The sequence below is a fragment of the Ips typographus genome, linkage group LG15 (assembly GCF_016097725.1).
Source record: "Ips typographus isolate SLU linkage group LG15, UJ_Ityp_2.0, whole genome shotgun sequence".
Classification (NCBI taxonomy): Eukaryota; Metazoa; Arthropoda; class Insecta; order Coleoptera; family Curculionidae; genus Ips; species Ips typographus.
The window spans coordinates 9,237,748-9,260,184 of record NC_138436.1 but is presented as its reverse complement, the minus strand read 5'-3'; the positions used below and the strand labels follow the sequence as shown (position 1 = coordinate 9,260,184).

At 39.4% G+C, this 22,437-nt stretch overlaps 1 protein-coding gene across 4 annotated transcripts in view; it reads left to right on the top strand.

Annotated features, from left to right (window-relative positions):
• Nucleotides 1–22,437, top strand: part of LOC145738325 (C3 and PZP-like alpha-2-macroglobulin domain-containing protein 8) — a 44,608-nt gene that overhangs the window by 14,524 nt on the left and 7,647 nt on the right. For all 4 annotated transcript variants that reach the window (XM_081993123.1, XM_081993125.1, XM_081993126.1 and 1 more), the window contains 18 exons: nucleotides 323–672; nucleotides 2,901–3,056; nucleotides 3,190–3,318; nucleotides 3,372–3,535; nucleotides 4,044–4,161; nucleotides 4,222–4,367; nucleotides 4,422–4,655; nucleotides 4,712–4,940; nucleotides 7,980–8,130; nucleotides 8,185–8,340; nucleotides 8,415–8,624; nucleotides 9,225–9,438; nucleotides 11,462–11,678; nucleotides 11,743–11,978; nucleotides 12,107–12,225; nucleotides 18,325–18,419; nucleotides 18,496–18,637; nucleotides 18,692–18,884. In XM_081993123.1, the coding sequence (XP_081849249.1) occupies nucleotides 323–672; nucleotides 2,901–3,056; nucleotides 3,190–3,318; nucleotides 3,372–3,535; nucleotides 4,044–4,161; nucleotides 4,222–4,367; nucleotides 4,422–4,655; nucleotides 4,712–4,940; nucleotides 7,980–8,130; nucleotides 8,185–8,340; nucleotides 8,415–8,624; nucleotides 9,225–9,438; nucleotides 11,462–11,678; nucleotides 11,743–11,978; nucleotides 12,107–12,225; nucleotides 18,325–18,419; nucleotides 18,496–18,637; nucleotides 18,692–18,884 (3,259 nt within the window). The remainder of the gene's footprint in view (nucleotides 1–322; nucleotides 673–2,900; nucleotides 3,057–3,189; nucleotides 3,319–3,371; nucleotides 3,536–4,043; nucleotides 4,162–4,221; nucleotides 4,368–4,421; nucleotides 4,656–4,711; nucleotides 4,941–7,979; nucleotides 8,131–8,184; nucleotides 8,341–8,414; nucleotides 8,625–9,224; nucleotides 9,439–11,461; nucleotides 11,679–11,742; nucleotides 11,979–12,106; nucleotides 12,226–18,324; nucleotides 18,420–18,495; nucleotides 18,638–18,691; nucleotides 18,885–22,437) is intronic.

Below are 22,437 nucleotides of genomic sequence, written 5' to 3'. Positions count from 1 at the left end.
AAAACGCTCTAGAACCTTCTAGAACTCCCTAAAATCATCTAGAACCTTCTCGAACATTTTAGAACGTTCTACAACCTTCGAGGAACTGCTGAAACAGTTTAGCACCTTCTAAGGCCTTTCAGAATCATCTAAAAACTGTTGAAAACCTTCTAGGGCATTCTAAAACCATCTAGAGTCTTCTCGAACGTTGTAGAACGTTCTAGAACCTTCTAGAAATTTCTAAAGTCGTCTAGAACTTTCTCGAACGTTTTAGAGCTTGAAAATTTGACATTGTTGCAATTTTTTGGACAAACCGACCCAATTTAGCAACGTTGCATTCCAGTGACGTTTTGGACGTTGGCCATCGACCACGACCTGCAAGTGGCCACCGGTACCGTCGGTACCGTCAGCGTCCAGGATCCTCACGGTACCAGAGTGGCCGTGTGGGATCAAGTGGCCTTCGACGACGGCGTGCTGTCCTATTCGGTACCGCTCGGTGCGTTTGCGCTGATTGGTCGTTGGACGGTCACGGCCGAAGCGGACCAATCGCAGTTTGTTGCGTCGTTTGACGTCACGCCCGGCATTGGCGTGGCCGCCCTTGACGTGTCGGTGGCCGAGGAACACTACGTCGAGCTCAAGTTCGGTAACGAGATGCGCAGACGATACAAACCCGGATTGCCCTTCTCGGGAAAGGTAAGTGATCGCCAGTGATACAGGGTTAGATTGGGCATTCGAAGGGCTGTAAACTGGTGCAAAAATCAGGACCGTAACTCGTCTAATTTCTGAGATATTCGATAATTTTGAATTTTCTCAAAAATTCCACTTTAAAGCACCCCAAACACATTTTAGTCCAGTCCTAGAAGCTTCCCAATGCTTCTGGAACGTCTCAGAAAATTGTAATCGCGTCCGGAACATTCTCGAAACTTTTAAAAAGCTTCCTACGACGTTCTCGAAGCTTCCAAATGTTTCTATTGCGTTGTAGAAGCTTCCAAAAGCATCGAAAATGTTTTAGAAGTTTTAAAATACTTTCCTGAACAGTCTCGAACCTTCTAGGACAGTTAGGGACAAAATCGCTTGTCAAGTCCACTTGGAGTGGCCGAATCATGTTTTTAAGCACATTTTTGGAATCCTCATTAAATTTCCTATCCGATGACATAAAAAAACACTACAAAATCGAGTACAGTCAGGGAGAAAAGTTGTGTCAAAGTTTGAACTGCCAAAAAGACAGTCAGGGACAAAATCGCTTGAAAAGTCCACTTGGAGTGAGAAAATGACAGTTTTAAGCACATTTTTGGAATCCTCATTAAATTTCCTATCCGATGACATAAAAAAACACTACAAAATCGAGTACAGTCAGGGAGAAAAATTGTGTCAAAGTTTGAACTGCCAAAAAGACAGTCAGGGACAAAATCGCTTGAAAAGTCCACTTGGAGTGAGAAAATGACAGTTTTAAGCACATTTTTGGAATCCTCATTAAATTTCCTATCCGATGACATAAAAAAACACTACAAAATCGAGTACAGTCAGAGAGAAAAGTTGTGTCAAAGTTTGAACTGTCAAAAAAACAGTCAGCGACAAAATCGCATGTAAAACTCACTTGGAGTGAGAAAATGACAGTTTTAAGCACATTTTTGGAATCCTCATTAAATTTCCTATCCGATGACATAAAAAAACACTAAAAAATCGAGTACAGTCAGGGAGAAAAGTTGTGTCAAAGTTTGAATTGTCAAAAAGACAGTCAGCGACAAAATCGCATGTAAAACCCACTTGGAGTGAGAAAATGACAGTTTTAAGCACATTTTTGGAATCCTCATTAAATTTCCTATCCGATGACATAAAACAACACTAAAAAATCGAGTATAGTCAGGGAGAAAAGTTGTGTCAAAGTTTGAACTGTCAAAAAGACAGTCAGCGACAAAATCGCTTGTAAAGTCAACTTGGAGTGGAAAAATGACAGTTTTAAGCACATTTTTAGAATCTTCATTAAATTTCCTATCCGATGACGTAAAAAAACACTACAAAATCGAGTACAGTCAGAGAGAAAAGTTGTGTCAAAGTTTGAACTGTCAAAAAAACAGTCAGCGACAAAATCGCATGTAAAACTCACTTGGAGTGAGAAAATGACAGTTTTAAGCACATTTTTGGAATTCTCATTAAATTTCCTATCCGATGACATAAAACAACACTACGAAATCGAGTACAGTCAGGGAGAAAAGTTGTGTCAAAGTTTGATCTGCCAAAAAGACAGTCAGAGACAAAATCGCTTGTAAAGTCCACTTGGAGTGAGAAAATGACAGTTTTAAGCACATTTTTGGAATCCTCATTAAATTTCCTATCCGATGACATAAAAAAACACTACAAAATCGAGTACAGTCAGAGAGAAAAGTTGTGTCAAAGTTTGAACTGTCAAAAAAACAGTCAGCGACAAAATCGCATGTAAAACTCACTTGGAGTGAGAAAATGACAGTTTTAAGCACATTTTTGGAATTCTCATTAAATTTCCTATCCGATGACATAAAACAACACTACGAAATCGAGTACAGTCAGGGAGAAAAGTTGTGTCAAAGTTTGATCTGCCAAAAAGACAGTCAGAGACAAAATCGCTTGTAAAGTCCACTTGGAGTGAGAAAATGACAGTTTTAAGCACATTTTTGGAATCCTCATTAAATTTCCTATCCGATGACATAAAAAAACACTACAAAATCGAGTACAGTCAGAGAGAAAAGTTGTGTCAAAGTTTGAACTGTCAAAAAAACAGTCAGCGACAAAATCGCATGTAAAACTCACTTGGAGTGAGAAAATGACAGTTTTAAGCACATTTTTGGAATTCTCATTAAATTTCCTATCCGATGACATAAAACAACACTACGAAATCGAGTACAGTCAGGGAGAAAAGCGATGTCAAAGTTTGTGTTTTACAGGTGGAAGCGATGAGTACCGAAAAATCGGTACGCGTGCGTGTCAAGGTGTACGACAACGCCACCTCTATCTATTCGCAAGATATCGAGATTTCAAACGGGGAGGGGACGTTTTTAGTACCCGCCATCTTGGCCGACAGCGACGTCATACATTTACAGGTGATAGTCACGTGTTCACGTTAAATCCCGCCCACTTATTTGGCTCCTCCTCTCTCGCTCCCGATTGGTCACGCCCACGTTAACCACGCCCATTTTAAGGGTGATTTTCACCAGCAATTTTTCCCCTTAACAGGCAGAGTTAGTTTCGGTGGAGAGCAAGGAGATCGAGAGTCATTACGTGTTGGCGCGCGAGCCAATCCGTAAATGGAACTCCTCGTCGGACTGCTACTTGCTGATTGAGGGCGTGGAACACACCCTACAGGTAAACTTAGCCCTCCGGTTAAAATGAGTGTTAAAGTGGGCGAGTTTGCGCAGCCGGACGAAATAGCCCACGTGACCGTTTTGTCCACGTGTCCGTGCGAAAACGACGTGCGTTACGTCATCACCACGGACGGACGCATCACGGATTGGTCGCGACGGCCGTACGACGCGGTGGCGCCCCCTGTAGGCCTTTCGAACGCTTGCAAGATGAATTTTACGTAAGTTGCCCTTTCTAGCGGCGCGGTAACGCGCGCGGGTCATTTTTGAGCCGGCAACACCGTAAAGACACGACGATACTTGTCAAAAACGGTCACGTGACCATAAAAATGACATTAAACCGCCAAATTTGATTTAAAAACAGTGCGGAAGGCGAAAAATGTAAAATACCAGTCACGTGACTGTAACAATGCAATTTTTGAGATGGCAACACCGGAAAACGGTCACGTGACCATAAAAATGCCAATAAACCGCCAAATTTGATTTAAAAATCGTGTTGAAGGCGAAAATTACAAAATATCAGTCACGTGACTGTAACAATGCAATTTTTGAGGTGGCAACACCGGAAAACGGTCACGTGACCATAAAAATGACATTAAACTGCCAAATTTGATTTAAAAACCGTGTTGAAGGCGAAAATTGTATTTACCAAAACAATTTTTGAGCTTGGCAACACTGTAAAGCCACTTTTATAGCTCTATGACGGCCATTTTGTGCGTTTTTCATTAGGTTTAGGGTTGAAGCGATCATGGCGCCAATCAGCCAATTGTTGGTGTATCACGTGACCGCGCAGGGCGAGCCCATCAGTGACGTAATCAGTTTTGACGTGCGCCTGTTTGACAAGGAGGTAGAGACGCGTCACGTGGCCCTAACGCAACCAATCAAATCACTAATTGGAGCGTTTCAGGTGCTGGTCAATATCGAGGATCGCGACTGGTGGCTGCCGGACCAATCGATCGATTTGGAGATAATCGCGCAGCCTTCTTCGTTGGTCTGCTTGCTCGGTGGTAGGGCGGAAACGTCCGAGAGCGTGCGATTCGATCCGACCGTAAGGTGAGTGTGTTTTGACGCGCTTTTCGCCGCGTCCGTCAACTGTCACTTTTGCAGCGAGCTACCGATTACGACGTCGTCGATGACGAATCAAGTGGATTTTTTGGAGGCGGGCGTGTCCTATTTTCAGCGCGAATGTTCGAAACGCGGCAACGGCGGAATGTCCGCCATTTTGTATCGTCAGAGCGGCTCGGGCGCCGGTCCCACCGGTTTGAAACGACGCACGCCCGAAAGTCTGGTAGGCGGAGCCGCCTACGATCAATTGTGGATGTGGCGCTGTTTCAACTATTCGTGAGCGTCGTTGCGCTGTCAAAACTGACAGGGTTTTGTTTTGGTTTCGTTTTTAGTTCGGCCAGTTCGTCCACCGAACTGTCAATCAAGGCGCCCGCGCAAGCGGGCAAGTGGTCCGCGTGGGCTCTGACCGTGACCAGGGCCGGACTGCGGTTTTCCGCTCCCGTCACCCTCGAAGTGTTCAGGCCGCTGACCGTTGATTTCCACCTGCCGCGCAGCCTTAAAGTGGGCGAGAGCGCGGAAGTGGACATCAAAATTGGCAACAATGTTAATTCGTGCGTTGACGTAAGTTTTCTTTTTAGATTAATACGGCCCTGTAATTGAAAAACTGACCTTTTTCGCCGCTAGAGAGCGTCAAAGTTGACCACCAAACTTTCAAAACCAACATTTCTGGACACTTTTCCCTTTAACCTTGAATAACTCGCGTATTTGACAGCTGACGTCAAAATGTCACTGAAGCAAAAAGACACTCCAAAGTGTCAGCTTTCCGAAAATATGGTCGCTTAAGTTAATCAGTTGCACCGTTTGGCCGCTAGAGAGCGACAAAGTTGACCACCAAACTTTCAAAACCAACATTTCTGGACACTTTTCCCTTTAACCTTGAATAACTCGCTTATTTGACAGCTGACGTCAAAATGTCACTGAAGCAAAAAGATAGTCCAAAGTGTCAGCTTTCAGAAAATGTGGTCGCTTAAGTTAATCGGTTGCACCGTTTGGCCGCTAGAGAGCGACAAAGTTGACCACCAAACTTTCCAGACCAACATTTCTGGACACTTTTCGCTTTAACCTTGAATAACTCGCGTATTTGACAGCTGACGTCAAAATGTCACTGAAGCAAAAAGATAGTCCAAAGTGTCAGCTTTCAGAAAATGTGGCCGCTTAAGTTAATCGGTTGCACCGTTTGGCCGCTAGAGAGCGTCAAAGTTGACCACCAAACTTTCCAAACCAACATTTCTGGACACTTTTCCCTTTAACCTTGAATAACTCGCTTATTTGACAGCTGACGTCAAAATGTCACTGAAGCAAAAAGATAGTCCAAAGTGTCAGCTTTCAGAAAATGTGGTCGCTTAAGTTAATCGGTTGCACCGTTTGGCCGCTAGAGAGCGACAAAGTTGACCACCAAACTTTCCAAACCAACATTTCTGGACACTTTTCGCTTTGACCTTGAATAACTCGCTTATTTGACAGCTGACGTCAAAATGTCACTGAAGCAAAAAGATAGTCCAAAGTGTCAGCTTTCAGAAAATGTGGCCGCTTAAGTTAATCGGTTGCACCGTTTGGCCGCTAGAGAGCGTCAAAGTTGACCACCAAACTTTCCAAACCAACATTTCTGGACACTTTTCCCTTTAACCTTGAATAACTCGCTTATTTGACAGCTGACGTCAAAATGTCACTGAAGCAAAAAGATAGTCCAAAGTGTCAGCTTTCAGAAAATGTGGTCGCTTAAGTTAATCGGTTGCACCGTTTGGCCGCTAGAGAGCGACAAAGTTGACCACCAAACTTTCCAGACCAACATTTCTGGACACTTTTCGCTTTAACCTTGAATAACTCGCGTATTTGACAGCTGACGTCAAAATGTCACTGAAGCAAAAAGATAGTCCACAGTGTCAGCTTTCAGAAAATGTGGCCGCTTAAGTTAATCGGTTGCACCGTTTGGCCGCTAGAGAGCGTCAAAGTTGACCACCAAACTTTCCAAACCAACATTTCTGGACACTTTTCCCTTTAACCTTGAATAACTCTCTTATTTGACAGCTGACGTCAAAATGTCATTGAAACAAAAAGATACTTCAAAGTGTCAGCTTTCAGAAAATATGGTCGCTTAAGTTAATCGGTTGCACCGTTTGGCCGCTAGAGAGCGTCAAAGTTGACCACCAAACTTTCCAAACCAACATTTCTGGACACTTTTCCCTTTAACCTTGAATAACTCGCTTATTTGACAGCTGACGTCAAAATGTCACTGAAGCAAAAAGATAGTCCAAAGTGTCAGCTTTCAGAAAATGTGGTCGCTTAAGTTAATCGGTTGCACCGTTTGGCCGCTAGAGAGCGACAAAGTTGACCACCAAACTTTCCAGACCAACATTTCTGGACACTTTTCGCTTTAACCTTGAATAACTCGCGTATTTGACAGCTGACGTCAAAATGTCACTGAAGCAAAAAGATAGTCCACAGTGTCAGCTTTCAGAAAATGTGGCCACTTAAGTTAATCGGTTGCACCGTTTGGCCGCTAGAGAGCGACAAAGTTGACCACCAAACTTTCCAAACCAACATTTCTGGACACTTTTCCCTTTAACCTTGAATAACTCGCTTATTTGACAGCTGACGTCAAAATGTCACTGAAGCAAAAAGACACTCCAAAGTGTCAGCTTTCAGAAAATATGGTCGCTTAAGTTAATCGGTTGCACCGTTTGGCCGCTAGAGAGCGTCAAAGTTGACCACCAAACTTGCCCGACCAACATTTCTGGACACTTTTCCCTTTAACCTTGAATAACTCTCTTATTTGACAGCTGACGTCAAAATGTCACTGAAGCAAAAAGACACTCCAAAGTGTCAGCTTTCAGAAAATGTGTTCGCTTAAGTTAATCGGTTGCACCGTTTGGCCGCTAGAGAGCGACAAAGTTGACCACCAAACTTTCCAGACCAACATTTCTGGACACTTTTCGCTTTGACCTTGAATAACTCGCTTATTTGACAGCTGACGTCAAAATGTCACTGAAGCAAAAAGATAGTCCAAAGTGTCAGCTTTCAGAAAATGTGGTCGCTTAAGTTAATCGGTTGCACCGTTTGGCCGCTAGAGAGCGTCAAAGTTGGGTCATCCCATTATATTTATAGTGCAATTTTAAAGTTGAAAACTTTCGTGATTCCTCTGCCTGTAGAGGGCGCGTCGTACCGCTCACGATCGAGACGTACGTCAGCAGGATCGCAGTAATCGTCTGCGTCATTTTGACAGTTCGATTCCTACTCGATTCGAGTCCGATTAATGGGTATTGAGAGCTAAAATAGGGCTGACTACATTTACACTCTACTCGGATGTATGCACGCCACTAAATTTGGCAACCTCGCCTGAAAATCACACTAATTTTAAAGGGAATTTCACGGCCTACGCGATGGTAAACAAATCAACCAGCTAACTGTCAAAATAACCGAGTTACGGGCCGTCAAAGTTGTTGTTGAGTTGAAGAAACGTTTTCTCGCAGCATTCGATATTAAACAGTGTTTCCGAGCCTGACGACAGTTGTTTTGACAATTGTCACGTGACCGTCCAGCGGAAATCACGTGACAACTGTCACCAGCGTCAAACTACGCTCAAAAGTTGCACAAAAACAGGTGACGGCGCTGTTGGCGTTGAGCGAGGGCGCCAAATTCCAAAGCAACAATCTGCTCTACGTCACCGAACGTTTGAGGCTGGGACCGCACGGCGCCACGTCGTTGGTGGTGAAAATCGTCGCGACCAATCAGGGACGGACTAATTTGACAGGTGACAGCCTTCAAACCCCCGCTCCGTCAATCGCTGAAGTGTTATTTTTGACAGTGGAAGTGAACGGTTATGCGAGCGGGACGTGCGAGGGCCTGGAAAGCGCAAACAACGCGTCGCTCTCGGGGGCGGTACTGCATTCCGCCATTTTGACGGTGCTGCCGGAGGGGCGGCAATCGATACGCACGGAAAATTCCTATTTTTGCGCCAACGGTACGTCCTATTTAGCGTACAGTTTCGTAAGTTACGCTTTGCGGCACTCGTCGCCTGTAACCGACGTGTTGTAGAGCGTCTGGTGGTGTCGACCGGCGACCAGTACCGGTACGAGTGGATCGCAGCGCCCAAACGCCGTAAAAGCGTCGTGGTGGAAGTGCGAACTAGTTTGGGACCGGTTCACGTTGCTTTGGCCGAGAACAAGTCGAAACTCGACAAAATGTACTCGATCACCATTGGCGACGCGGACAATACCGTCAGTTACGTCAGTCGGGGCAAACACCGTAAGTAATTGACAGTTAAAATGACAGAACGACGTATCTGGCCGCCATCTTGAATTTTTGAAATTTCCACCATTTTATTGAGAGCGACATTTTGAAAAGCTGCACTAAAAGGTTTCGGAAGCTTCTAAAACGTTCTAGAAGCTTCTTCAAAGGTCTTGATGGTTTCAGTAGATTCTAGAAGTTTTTGAGAACATTCTACGGGTTCTGGAAGGATTCAGAATCTTCTAAAACGTTCTAGAAGTTTCTACAAAGGTCTAGATGGTTTCAGTAGATTCTAGAAGGTTTCTAGAAGTTTTGAGAACATTCCACGGGTTTCAGGAAGGTTTCAGAATCTTCTGAAACGTTCTAGAAGTTTCTACAAAGGTCTAGATGGTTCCAGTAGATTCTAGAAGATTTCTAGAAGTTTTGAGAACATTCTACAGGTTCAGGAAGGTTTCAGAAGCTTCTAAAACGTTCTAGAAGCCTTTACGAAGGTCTAGATGATTCCAATATACTCTAGAAGTTTTGAGAACATTCTACGGATTCTGGAAAGTTTCTGAAGCTTCTAAAACTAACTCTAGTAGCCTATCAGCTTACATAATTTTGGTCACGTGACCGCAGATTTTGGCATCCGATTGACGTCGAATCGCACGTCCGGCATTCTGGTGAAGGACGCGTGGACCGCCTTTTGGATCACGTGGACGGGCCACGTGATCAGCGTGGGAAAAGGGCCGCGCCCAAACGGTGACGTGTTGCTGCGCTGGTCCATGGAGAAGAAAATCGACATAGCGCAGGTCGGGTTCGGTGCCGGCTGGGGTGTTTTGGCGCAGTTTCGGTAAGTGACACGTTAAGTCCAACAAAAATAATGACGGACTGGGATAAGTGCGTTTTTAAGCACATTTTTGGAATCTCCATTAAATTTCCTATCTAATGACATAAAAAACACTACGAAATCAAGTACAGTCAGCGAGAAAAGCGGTGTCAAAGTTTGAACTGTCAGAAACACAATTTGTAAGAACAGTCAGGGACAAAATCGCTTGTCAAACCCACTTGGAGTGGGAAAATGACAGTTCTAAGCACATTTTTGGAATCTCCATTAAATTTCCTATCCAATGACATAAAAAAACACTAAAAATTTGGTACAGTCAGGTAGAAAAGCAGTGTCAAAGTTTGAACTGTCAGAAACACAATTTGAAAGAACAGTCAGGGACAAAATCGCTTGTCAAACCCACTTGGAGTGGGAAAATGACAGTTTTAAGCACATTTTTGGAATCCCCATTAAATTTCCCATCTAATGACATAAAAAACACTACGAAATCAAGTACAGTCAGAGAGAAAAGCGGTGTCAAAGTTTGAACTGTCAGAAACACAACTTGTAAGAACAGTCAGGGACAAAACGGCTTGTCAAACCCACTTGGAGTGGGAAAATGACAGTTTTAAGCACATTTTTGGAATCTCCATTAAATTTCCCATCTAATGACATAAAAAACACTACGAAATCAAGTACAGTCTGGGAGAAAAGTGGTGTCAAAGTTTGAACTGTCAGAAACACACTTTAAAAGGACAGTCAGGGACAAAATCGCTTGTCAAACCCACTTGGAGTGGGAAAATGACAGTTTTAAGCACATTTTTGGAATCTCCCTGAAATTTCCTATTTAATGACATAAAAAAACACCAGGAAATTGAGTACAGTCAGGGAGAAAAGTGGTGTCAAAGTTTGAACTGCCAGAAACACAATTTGTAAGAACAGTCAGGGACAAAATCGCTTGTCAAACCCACTTGGAGTGGGAAAATGACAATTTTAAGCACATTTTTGGAATCCTCATTAAATGTCCCATCTAATGACGTAAAAAACACTACGAAATTGAGTACAGTCAGGGAGAAAAGCGGTGTTAAAGTTTGAACTGCCAGAAACACAATTTGAAAGAACAGTCAGGGACAAAATCGCTTGTCAAACCCACTTGGAGTGGGAAAATGACAGTTTTAAGCACATTTTTGGAATCCTCATTAAATTTCCCATCTAATGACATAAAAAAACATTACGAAATCAAGTACAGTCTGGGAGAAAAGTGGTGTCAAAGTTTGAACTGTCAGAAACACAATTTGAAAGAACAGTCAGGGACAAAATCGCTTGTCAAACCCACTTGGAGTGGGAAAATGACAGTTTTAAGCACATTTTTGGAATCCTCATTAAATTTCCCATCTAATGACATAAAAAACACTACGAAATTGAGTACAGTCAGGGAGAAAAGCGGTGTTAAAGTTTGAACTGCCAGAAACACAATTTGTAAGAACAGTCAGGGACAAAATCGCTTGTCAAACCCACTTGGAGTGAGAAAATGACAGTTTTAAGCACATTTTTGGAATCCTCATTAAATTTCCCATCTAATGACATAAAAAAACATTACGAAATCAAGTACAGTCTGGGAGAAAAGTGGTGTCAAAGTTTGAACTGTCAGAAACACACTTTAAAAGGACAGTCAGGGACAAAATCGCTTGTCAAACCCACTTGGAGTGGGAAAATGACAGTTTTAAGCACATTTTTGGAATCTCCCTGAAATTTCCTATTTAATGACATGAAAAAACACCAGGAAATTGAGTACAGTCAGAGAGAAAAGTGGTGTCAAAGTTTGAACTGTCAGAAACACAATTTAAAAGGACAGTCAGGGACAAAATTGCGTGTAAAACCCACTTGGAGTGACAAAATTACAGTTTTTAGCACATTTTTGGAATCCTCATTAAATTTCCTATCTAATGACATAAAAAAAACACTAAAAATTTGGTACAGTCGGGGAGAAAAGCGGTGTCAAAGTTTGGACTGCCAGACAGACAGAGTGTTTTGTTTCTAAATTTGACAGAATATGGAACTACAACGAGGAAGCGGGATTCAGTCGGGTGATGCGTCTGGACGTGCCGGAACGGTTCGTTCCCGGAACGGAACGCGGTCGATTGACGGTGACGGGCGGGTTGGCCTTGACCGCCACAACTGTCAATGGCGGCGGCGGCGGCCTTGCCGGAACGGTAGCCTCCCTCCTCGATTCCGGACCCGGTTTCCGTCGAGATCTTCCCGGCAAGGTGCGCGACCGTATTCTGTCGTCGACATTTTTGACAGTTTTGACAGCTGATCGACTTTTGACAGATCCAAACCGTTTTGTCGTACAAAAAGCCGGACGGTTCGTTCGGCGACCATCCGATGTTTGGCAGTCACAAGGCGACCGTCACCGTTATGACGGTCCTGCGCCGTATCCAGGCCTACGCTAACATCGATCCGGACCTGATCCAGTCGATCAAGCGTTGGGTGCAATTGCGTCAGGAGGACGACGGCCGATTTACGCCATTACAGGCCGACCGACCGATCGACGCGGCCTTGAACAGGTTCGGCTTCCGATTGGCCGCATTCGTTTTTTTTGACGTCACAATGACGACTAAATTACGTCATCGTGACGTCAAAAACGCTCCATGGCGTCACACTAAAGCACACGTTTGGTCTAATTTCGTTGTAGAATGTCAAAGTCGAATGTCAATGTTGGCAACTCGAGCAATTTGGAAACCGTCGTAGAAATGACCGCGGAAACGGTGATCGCCCTGTACGAGATCGGCATCGAAACCGACACAGATTCAGGTCAGTTTCAGTTTCAGACACCCTGTATATTATTACGTCACTCCATTCTGCTTTGCCGCGGCCTACTATGCACCGCACAATACGTGCGCAGTTTTCGAGGGTCAAAGTTGTTATTATTTGTCTAGACATTTTTCAGTCAATTTAGGCACTTTAAAAGCTATCTAGACAGTTTTAAGTGAATTTAGACACTTTAAGAGTTGTCTGGACAGTTTTCATTAAATTTAGACACTTTTGAAGTTGTCTGAACAGTTTTCATTAAATTTAGACACTTTTGAAGTTGTCTGGACAGTTTTCATTAAATTTAGACACTTTTGAAGTTGTCTGAACAGTTTTCATTAAATTTAGACACTTTTGAAGTTGTCTGAACAGTTTTCATTAAATTTAGACACTTTTGAAGTTGTCTGGACAGTTTTCATTAAATTTAGACACTTTTGAAGTTGTCTGAACAGTTTTCATTAAATTTAGACACTTTTGAAGTTGTCTGGACAGTTTTCATTAAATTTAGACACTTTTGAAGTTGTCTGAACAGTTTTCATTAAATTTAGACACTTTTGAAGTTGTCTGGACAGTTTTTATTAAATTTAGACACTTTTGAAGTTGTCTGAACAGTTTTCATTAAATTTAGACACTTTTGAAGTTGTCTAGACAGTTTTCAGTCAATTTAGACACTTTTGAAGTTGTCTAGACAGTTTTCAGTCAATTTAGACACTTTTGAAGTTGTCTGAACAGTTTTCATTAAATTTAGACACTTTTGAAGTTGTCTGGACAGTTTTTATTAAATTTAGACACTTTTGAAGTTGTCTGGACAGTTTTCAGTCAATTTAGACACTTTTGAAGTTGTCTGGACATTTTTCAGTCAATTTAGACACTTTTGAAGTTCTGGACAGTTTTCATTAAATTTAGACACTTTTGAAGTTGTCTGGACATTTTTCAGTCAATTTTGACACTTTTGAAGTTGTCTGAACAGTTTTCAATCAATTTAGACAGTTTAAGAGCTGTCTAGGCAGTTTTCATTCAATTTAGAAGTTGTCTGGACAGTTTTCATTAAATTTAGACACTTTTGAAGTTGTTTAGACAGTTTTCAGTCAATTTAGACAGTTTTGAAGCTGTCTGGACAGTTTTAAGTGAATTTAGACACTTTAGAAGCTGTCTGGACAGTTTTTAGTCAATTTAGACACTTTAAGAGCTGTCTGGACAGTTTTCAGTCAATTTAGACACTTTAAGAGCAGTCTGGAGAGTTTTCAGTCAATTTAGACACTTTTGAAGTTGTCTAGACAGTTTTCAATCAATTTAGACAGTTTAAGAGCTGTCTAGGCAGTTTTCAGTCAATTTAGAAGTTGTCTGGACAGTTTTCATTAAATTTAGACACGTTTTAAGTTGTCTGGACAGTTTTTTATTAAATTTAGACACTTTTGAAGTTGTTTAGACAGTTTTCAGTCAATTTAGACACTTTTGAAGTTGTCTGAACAGTTTTCATTAAATTTAGACACTTTTGAAGTTGTCTGGACAGTTTTTATTAAATTTAGACACTTTTGAAGTTGTCTGGACATTTTTCAGTCAATTTTGACACTTTTGAAGTTGTCTGAACAGTTTTCAATCAATTTAGACAGTTTAAGAGCTGTCTAGGCAGTTTTCATTCAATTTAGAAGTTGTCTGGACAGTTTTCATTAAATTTAGACACTTTTGAAGTTGTTTAGACAGTTTTCAGTCAATTTAGACAGTTTTGAAGCTGTCTGGACAGTTTTAAGTGAATTTAGACACTTTAGAAGCTGTCTGGACAGTTTTTAGTCAATTTAGACACTTTAAGAGCTGTCTGGACAGTTTTCAGTCAATTTAGACACTTTAAGAGCAGTCTGGAGAGTTTTCAGTCAATTTAGACACTTTTGAAGTTGTCTAGACAGTTTTCAATCAATTTAGACAGTTTAAGAGCTGTCTAGGCAGTTTTCAGTCAATTTAGAAGTTGTCTGGACAGTTTTCATTAAATTTAGACACTTTTGAAGTTGTCTAGACAGTTTTCAGTCAATTTAGACACTTTTGAAGTTGTCTAGACAGTTTTCAGTCAATTTAGACACTTTTGAAGTTGTCTGAACAGTTTTCATTAAATTTAGACACTTTTGAAGTTGTCTGGACAGTTTTTATTAAATTTAGACACTTTTGAAGTTGTCTGGACAGTTTTCAGTCAATTTAGACACTTTTGAAGTTGTCTGGACATTTTTCAGTCAATTTAGACACTTTTGAAGTTCTGGACAGTTTTCATTAAATTTAGACACTTTTGAAGTTGTCTGGACATTTTTCAGTCAATTTTGACACTTTTGAAGTTGTCTGAACAGTTTTCATTAAATTTAGACACTTTTGAAGTTGTCTGAACAGTTTTCAATCAATTTAGACACTTTTGAAGTTGTCTGAACAGTTTTCATTAAATTTAGACACTTTTGAAGTTGTCTGGACAGTTTTCATTAAATTTAGACACTTTTGAAGTTGTCTGAACAGTTTTTATTAAATTTAGACACTTTTGAAGTTGTCTGGACAGTTTTCAGTCAATTTAGACACTTTTGAAGTTGTCTGGACATTTTTCAGTCAATTTAGACACTTTTGAAGTTCTGGACAGTTTTCATTAAATTTAGACACTTTTGAAGTTGTCTGGACATTTTTCAGTCAATTTTGACACTTTTGAAGTTGTCTGGACATTTTTCAGTCAATTTAGACACTTTTGAAGTTCTGGACAGTTTTCATTAAATTTAGACACTTTTGAAGTTGTCTGGACATTTTTCAGTCAATTTTGACACTTTTGAAGTTGTCTGAACAGTTTTCATTAAATTTAGACACTTTTGAAGTTGTCTGAACAGTTTTCAATCAATTTAGACACTTTTGAAGTTGTCTGAACAGTTTTCATTAAATTTAGACACTTTTGAAGTTGTCTGGACAGTTTTCATTAAATTTAGACACTTTTGAAGTTGTCTGAACAGTTTTCATTAAATTTAGACACTTTTGAAGTTGTCTGGACAGTTTTTATTAAATTTAGACACTTTTGAAGTTGTCTGAACAGTTTTCATTAAATTTAGACACTTTTGAAGTTGTCTAGACAGTTTTCAGTCAATTTAGACACTTTTGAAGTTGTCTAGACAGTTTTCAGTCAATTTAGACACTTTTGAAGTTGTCTGAACAGTTTTCATTAAATTTAGACACTTTTGAAGTTGTCTGGACAGTTTTTATTAAATTTAGACACTTTTGAAGTTGTCTGGACAGTTTTCAGTCAATTTAGACACTTTTGAAGTTGTCTGGACATTTTTCAGTCAATTTAGACACTTTTGAAGTTCTGGACAGTTTTCATTAAATTTAGACACTTTTGAAGTTGTCTGGACATTTTTCAGTCAATTTTGACACTTTTGAAGTTGTCTGAACAGTTTTCAATCAATTTAGACAGTTTAAGAGCTGTCTAGGCAGTTTTCATTCAATTTAGAAGTTGTCTGGACAGTTTTCATTAAATTTAGACACTTTTGAAGTTGTTTAGACAGTTTTCAGTCAATTTAGACAGTTTTGAAGCTGTCTGGACAGTTTTAAGTGAATTTAGACACTTTAGAAGCTGTCTGGACAGTTTTTAGTCAATTTAGACACTTTAAGAGCTGTCTGGACAGTTTTCAGTCAATTTAGACACTTTAAGAGCAGTCTGGAGAGTTTTCAGTCAATTTAGACACTTTTGAAGTTGTCTAGACAGTTTTCAATCAATTTAGACAGTTTAAGAGCTGTCTAGGCAGTTTTCAGTCAATTTAGAAGTTGTCTGGACAGTTTTCATTAAATTTAGACACTTTTGAAGTTGTCTAGACAGTTTTCAGTCAATTTAGACACTTTTGAAGTTGTCTAGACAGTTTTCAGTCAATTTAGACACTTTTGAAGTTGTCTGAACAGTTTTCATTAAATTTAGACACTTTTGAAGTTGTCTGGACAGTTTTTATTAAATTTAGACACTTTTGAAGTTGTCTGGACAGTTTTCAGTCAATTTAGACACTTTTGAAGTTGTCTGGACATTTTTCAGTCAATTTAGACACTTTTGAAGTTCTGGACAGTTTTCATTAAATTTAGACACTTTTGAAGTTGTCTGGACATTTTTCAGTCAATTTTGACACTTTTGAAGTTGTCTGAACAGTTTTCATTAAATTTAGACACTTTTGAAGTTGTCTGAACAGTTTTCAATCAATTTAGACACTTTTGAAGTTGTCTGAACAGTTTTCATTAAATTTAGACACTTTTGAAGTTGTCTGGACAGTTTTCATTAAATTTAGACACTTTTGAAGTTGTCTGAACAGTTTTCAGTCAATTTAGACACTTTTGAAGTTGTCTGGACATTTTTCAGTCAATTTAGACACTTTTGAAGTTCTGGACAGTTTTCATTAAATTTAGACACTTTTGAAGTTGTCTGGACATTTTTCAGTCAATTTTGACACTTTTGAAGTTGTCTGGACATTTTTCAGTCAATTTAGACACTTTTGAAGTTCTGGACAGTTTTCATTAAATTTAGACACTTTTGAAGTTGTCTGGACATTTTTCAGTCAATTTTGACACTTTTGAAGTTGTCTGAACAGTTTTCATTAAATTTAGACACTTTTGAAGTTGTCTGAACAGTTTTCAATCAATTTAGACACTTTTGAAGTTGTCTGAACAGTTTTCATTAAATTTAGACACTTTTGAAGTTGTCTGGACAGTTTTCATTAAATTTAGACACTTTTGAAGTTGTCTGAACAGTTTTCATTAAATTTAGACACTTTTGAAGTTGTCTGGACAGTTTTTATTAAATTTAGACACTTTTGAAGTTGTCTGAACAGTTTTCATTAAATTTAGACACTTTTGAAGTTGTCTAGACAGTTTTCAGTCAATTTAGACACTTTTGAAGTTGTCTGGACAGTTTTTAGTCAATTTAGACACTTTAAGAGCTGTCTGGACAGTTTTCAGTCAATTTAGACACTTTAAGAGCAGTCTGGAGAGTTTTCAGTCAATTTAGACACTTTTGAAGTTGTCTAGACAGTTTTCAATCAATTTAGACAGTTTAAGAGCTGTCTAGGCAGTTTTCAGTCAATTTAGAAGTTGTCTGGACAGTTTTCATTAAATTTAGACACTTTTGAAGTTGTTTAGACAGTTTTCAGTCAATTTAGACAGTTTTGAAGCTGTCTGGACAGTTTTAAGTGAATTTAGACACTTTAGAAGCTGTCTGGACAGTTTTTAGTCAATTTAGACACTTTAAGAGCTGTCTGGACAGTTTTCAGTCAATTTAGACACTTTAAGAGCAGTCTGGAGAGTTTTCAGTCAATTTAGACACTTTTGAAGTTGTCTAGACAGTTTTCAATCAATTTAGACAGTTTAAGAGCTGTCTAGGCAGTTTTCAGTCAATTTAGAAGTTGTCTGGACAGTTTTCATTAAATTTAGACACGTTTTAAGTTGTCTGGACAGTTTTTTATTAAATTTAGACACTTTTGAAGTTGTTTAGACAGTTTTCAGTCAATTTAGACACTTTTGAAGCTGTCTGGACAGTTTTTAGTCAATTTAGACACTTTTGAAATTGTCTGGACTTTTTTCAGTCAATTTAGACACTTTTGAAGTTGTCTGGACAATTTTCATTAAATTTAGACACTTTTGAAGTTGTCTGGACAGTTTTAAGTGAATTTAGACACTTTAGAAGCTGTCTGGACAGTTTTAAGTGAATTTAGACACTTTAGAAGCTGTCTGGACAGTTTTAAGTGAATTTAGACACTTTAGAAGCTGTCTGGACAGTTTTTAGTCAATTTAGACACTTTTGAAGTTGTCTGGACAGTTTTCATTAAATTTAGACACTTTTGAAGTTGTCTGGACAATTTTCATTAAATTTAGACACTTTAAAAATTGATTTAACGTACTTTTTACCCATAAACTTGAACACCCTGTATCTCGGTTGTTTTTTGACGTACAGGGTGGTTCAACCACTCAAAAGAACCGTCTTGAACTGCCCTTTCCAGCGGTGTGACACGTATAATTGGATTCTGCTCGCTCAAACGTACAAAACGGCATTTAGAAGCTATACAGGGTGAAACTTACGTCATTATCACTGAATTGAACTTATCTTTGTGACAGATACGATAGAAAAAGCGAAAATATTCCTGGAAAACAGTCTGCCGAACGTGGAATTACCGGAAACGATGGCGGCCGTCACGTTGGCTCTTGTTCTGGTAAGTGTTGACTGGTTGGGACCCTGGGGGAGGGGGGGGGGGCGGAAAAAAACATGACAAAATGGCGGATGCGCAGGTGAAAAGCGCGACGGCGGCGTGGGCGGTGGAGAAACTGCGCAACGCCTCCACCACCGAAGATGGCGAGTTTGGTTGGTCGCCGCCCCAAGAAGACCAGGACGAGGCCCGATCGGACGAAACGTCGTCCCTCGCCGCTTCCGGTCAGTAGTTTTTGTATTTTGGCAACTTCCTGTCAAAACTGACAGCTCGATCAGGTACGGCGCAGGAGTTTGGGGCTTCGTTGCGCGCCCTGGTCACTTTCTGCCTCGTCGGCGACATGAAAACCGCCCAAAGTGTGGTTAGGTTTGTCATTTCCAGAGCGCACCTGTTGGACAGTCACTACGAGCTGCTCTACGCCACCTCCGACGCTTTTAATCTGTACAACTCGATGGAAAACGACGAGCACAGGTAGGTCAAGATCGGTGTGTCACATTTTTTAGGAAATGTCAAAAATTAGCGCTTGGAGCGAGAAAATGACAGTTTTAAGCCCATTTTTGGAATCTTCATTAAATTTCCTATCCAATGACATAAAAAACATTACGAAATTGAGTACAGTCAGGGAGGAAAGTGGTGTCAAAGTTGGAACTGCCAAAAAGACAGTCAATGACAAAATCGCTTGTAAAGTTCACTTGGAGTGAGAAAATGACAGTTTTAAGCACATTTCTGGAATCTTCATTAAATTTCCTATCCAATGACATTAAAAACACTAAAAAATTGAATACAGTCAGAGAGAAAAGTGGTGTCAAAGTTGGAACTGTCAGAGAGACAGTTTGAAAGAACAGTCAGGTACAAAATCACCTGTAAAACCCACTTGGAGTGTGAAAATGACAGTTTTAAGTACATTTTTGGAATCCTCATTAAATTTCCTATCCAATGACATTAAAAACACTAAAAAATTGAATACAGTCAGAGAGAAAAGTGGTGTCAAAGTTGGAACTGTCAGAGAGACAGTTTGAAAGAACAGTCAGGTACAAAATCACCTGTAAAACCCACTTGGAGTGTGAAAATGACAGTTTTAAGCACATTTTTGAAATCCTCATTAAATTTCCTATCCAATGACATTAAAAACACTAAAAAATTGAATACAGTCAGAGAGAAAAGTGGTGTCAAAGTTGGAACTGTCAGAGAGACAGTTTGAAAGAACAGTCAGGTACAAAATCACCTGTAAAACCCACTTGGAGTGTGAAAATGACTGTTTTAAGTACATTTTTGGAATCCTCATTAAATTTCCTATCCAATGACATTAAAAACACTAAAAAATTGAATACAGTCAGAGAGAAAAGTGGTGTCAAAGTTGGAACTGTCAGAGAGACAGTTTGAAAGAACAGTCAGGTACAAAATCACCTGTAAAACCCACTTGGAGTGAGAAAATGACAGTTTTAAGTACATTTTTGGAATCCTCATTAAATTTCCTATCCAATGACATTAAAAACACTAAAAAATTGAATACAGTCAGAGAGAAAAGTGGTGTCAAAGTTGGAACTGTCAGAGAGACAGTTTGAAAGAACAGTCAGGTACAAAATCACCTGTAAAACCCACTTGGAGTGAGAAAATGACAGTTTTAAGCACATTTTTGAAATCCTCATTAAATTTCCTATCCAATGACATTAAAAACACTAAAAAATTGAATACAGTCAGAGAGAAAAGTGGTGTCAAAGTTGGAACTGTCAGAGAGACAGTTTGAAAGAACAGTCAGGGACAAAATTGCCTGTCAAACTCATTTGGAGTGAAAAAGTGACAGTTTTAAGTACATTTTTGGAATCCTCATTAAATTTCCTATCCAATGACATAAAAAACACTAAAAAAATGAATACAGTCAGAGAGAAAAGTGGTGTCAAAGTTGGAACTGCCAGAGAGACAGTTTGAAAGAACAGTCAGGTACAAAATCACCTGTAAAACCCACTTGGAGTGAGAAAATGACAGTTTTAAGCACATTTTTGAAATCCTCATTAAATTTCCTATCCAATGACATTAAAAACACTAAAAAAATGAATACAGTCAGAGAGAAAAGTGGTGTCAAAGTTGGAACTGTCAGAGAGACAGTTTGAAAGAACAGTCAGGTACAAAATCACCTGTAAAACCCACTTGGAGTGTGAAAATGACAGTTTTAAGTACATTTTTGAAATCCTCATTAAATTTCCTATCCAATGACATAAAAAACACTAAAAAATTGAGTACAGTCAGGGAGGAAAGTGGTGTCAAAGTTGGAACTGTCAGAGAGACAGTTTGAAAGAACAGTCAGGTACAAAATCACCTGTAAAACCCACTTGGAGTGAGAAAATGACAGTTTTAAGCACATTTTTGAAATCCTCATTAAATTTCCTATCCAATGACATTAAAAACACTAAAAAAATGAATACAGTCAGAGAGAAAAGTGGTGTCAAAGTTGGAACTGTCAGAGAGACAGTTTGAAAGAACAGTCAGGTACAAAATCACCTGTAAAACCCACTTGGAGTGAGAAAATGACAGTTTTAAGCACATTTTTGAAATCCTCATTAAATTTCCTATCCAATGACATTAAAAACACTAAAAAATTGAATACAGTCAGAGAGAAAAGTGGTGTCAAAGTTGGAACTGTCAGAGAGACAGTTTGAAAGAACAGTCAGGTACAAAATCACCTGTAAAACCCACTTGGAGTGAGAAAATGACAGTTTTAAGCACATTTTTGAAATCCTCATTAAATTTCCTATCCAATGACATTAAAAACACTAAAAAATTGAATACAGTCAGAGAGAAAAGTGGTGTCAAAGTTGGAACTGTCAGAGAGACAGTTTGAAAGAACAGTCAGGTACAAAATCACCTGTAAAACCCACTTGGAGTGTGAAAATGACAGTTTTAAGTACATTTTTGGAATCCTCATTAAATTTCCTATCCAATGACATTAAAAACACTAAAAAATTGAATACAGTCAGAGAGAAAAGTGGTGTCAAAGTTGGAACTGTCAGAGAGACAGTTTGAAAGAACAGTCAGGTACAAAATCACCTGTAAAACCCACTTGGAGTGAGAAAATGACAGTTTTAAGCACATTTTTGAAATCCTCATTAAATTTCCTATCCAATGACATTAAAAACACTAAAAAATTGAATACAGTCAGAGAGAAAAGTGGTGTCAAAGTTGGAACTGTCAGAGAGACAGTTTGAAAGAACAGTCAGGTGCAAAATCACCTGTAAAACCCACTTGGAGTGTGAAAATGACAGTTTTAAGCACATTTTTGAAATTCTCATTAAATTTCCTATCCAATGACATTAAAAACACTAAAAAATTGAATACAGTCAGAGAGAAAAGTGGTGTCAAAGTTGGAACTGTCAGAGAGACAGTTTGAAAGAACAGTCAGGTACAAAATCACCTGTAAAACCCACTTGGAGTGAGAAAATGACAGTTTTAAGCACATTTTTGAAATCCTCATTAAATTTCCTATCCAATGACATTAAAAACACTAAAAAATTGAATACAGTCAGAGAGAAAAGTGGTGTCAAAGTTGGAACTGCCAGAGAGACAGTTTGAAAGAACAGTCAGGGACAAAATCGCCTGTCAAACACACTTGGAGTGAGAAAATGACAGTTTTAAGCACATTTTTGAAATTCTCATTAAATTTCCTATCCAATGACATAAAAAACACTAAAAAATTGAGTACAGTCAGGGAGGAAAGTGGTGTCAAAGTTGGAACTGTCAGAGAGACAGTTTGAAAGAACAGTCAGGTGCAAAATCACCTGTAAAACCCACTTGGAGTGTGAAAATGACTGTTTTAAGTACATTTTTGGAATCCTCATTAAATTTCCTATCCAATGACATTAAAAACACTAAAAAATTGAATACAGTCAGAGAGAAAAGTGGTGTCAAAGTTGGAACTGCCAGAGAGACAGTTTGAAAGAACAGTCAGGGACAAAATCGCCTGTCAAACACACTTGGAGTGAGAAAATGACAGTTTTAAGCACATTTTTGAAATTCTCATTAAATTTCC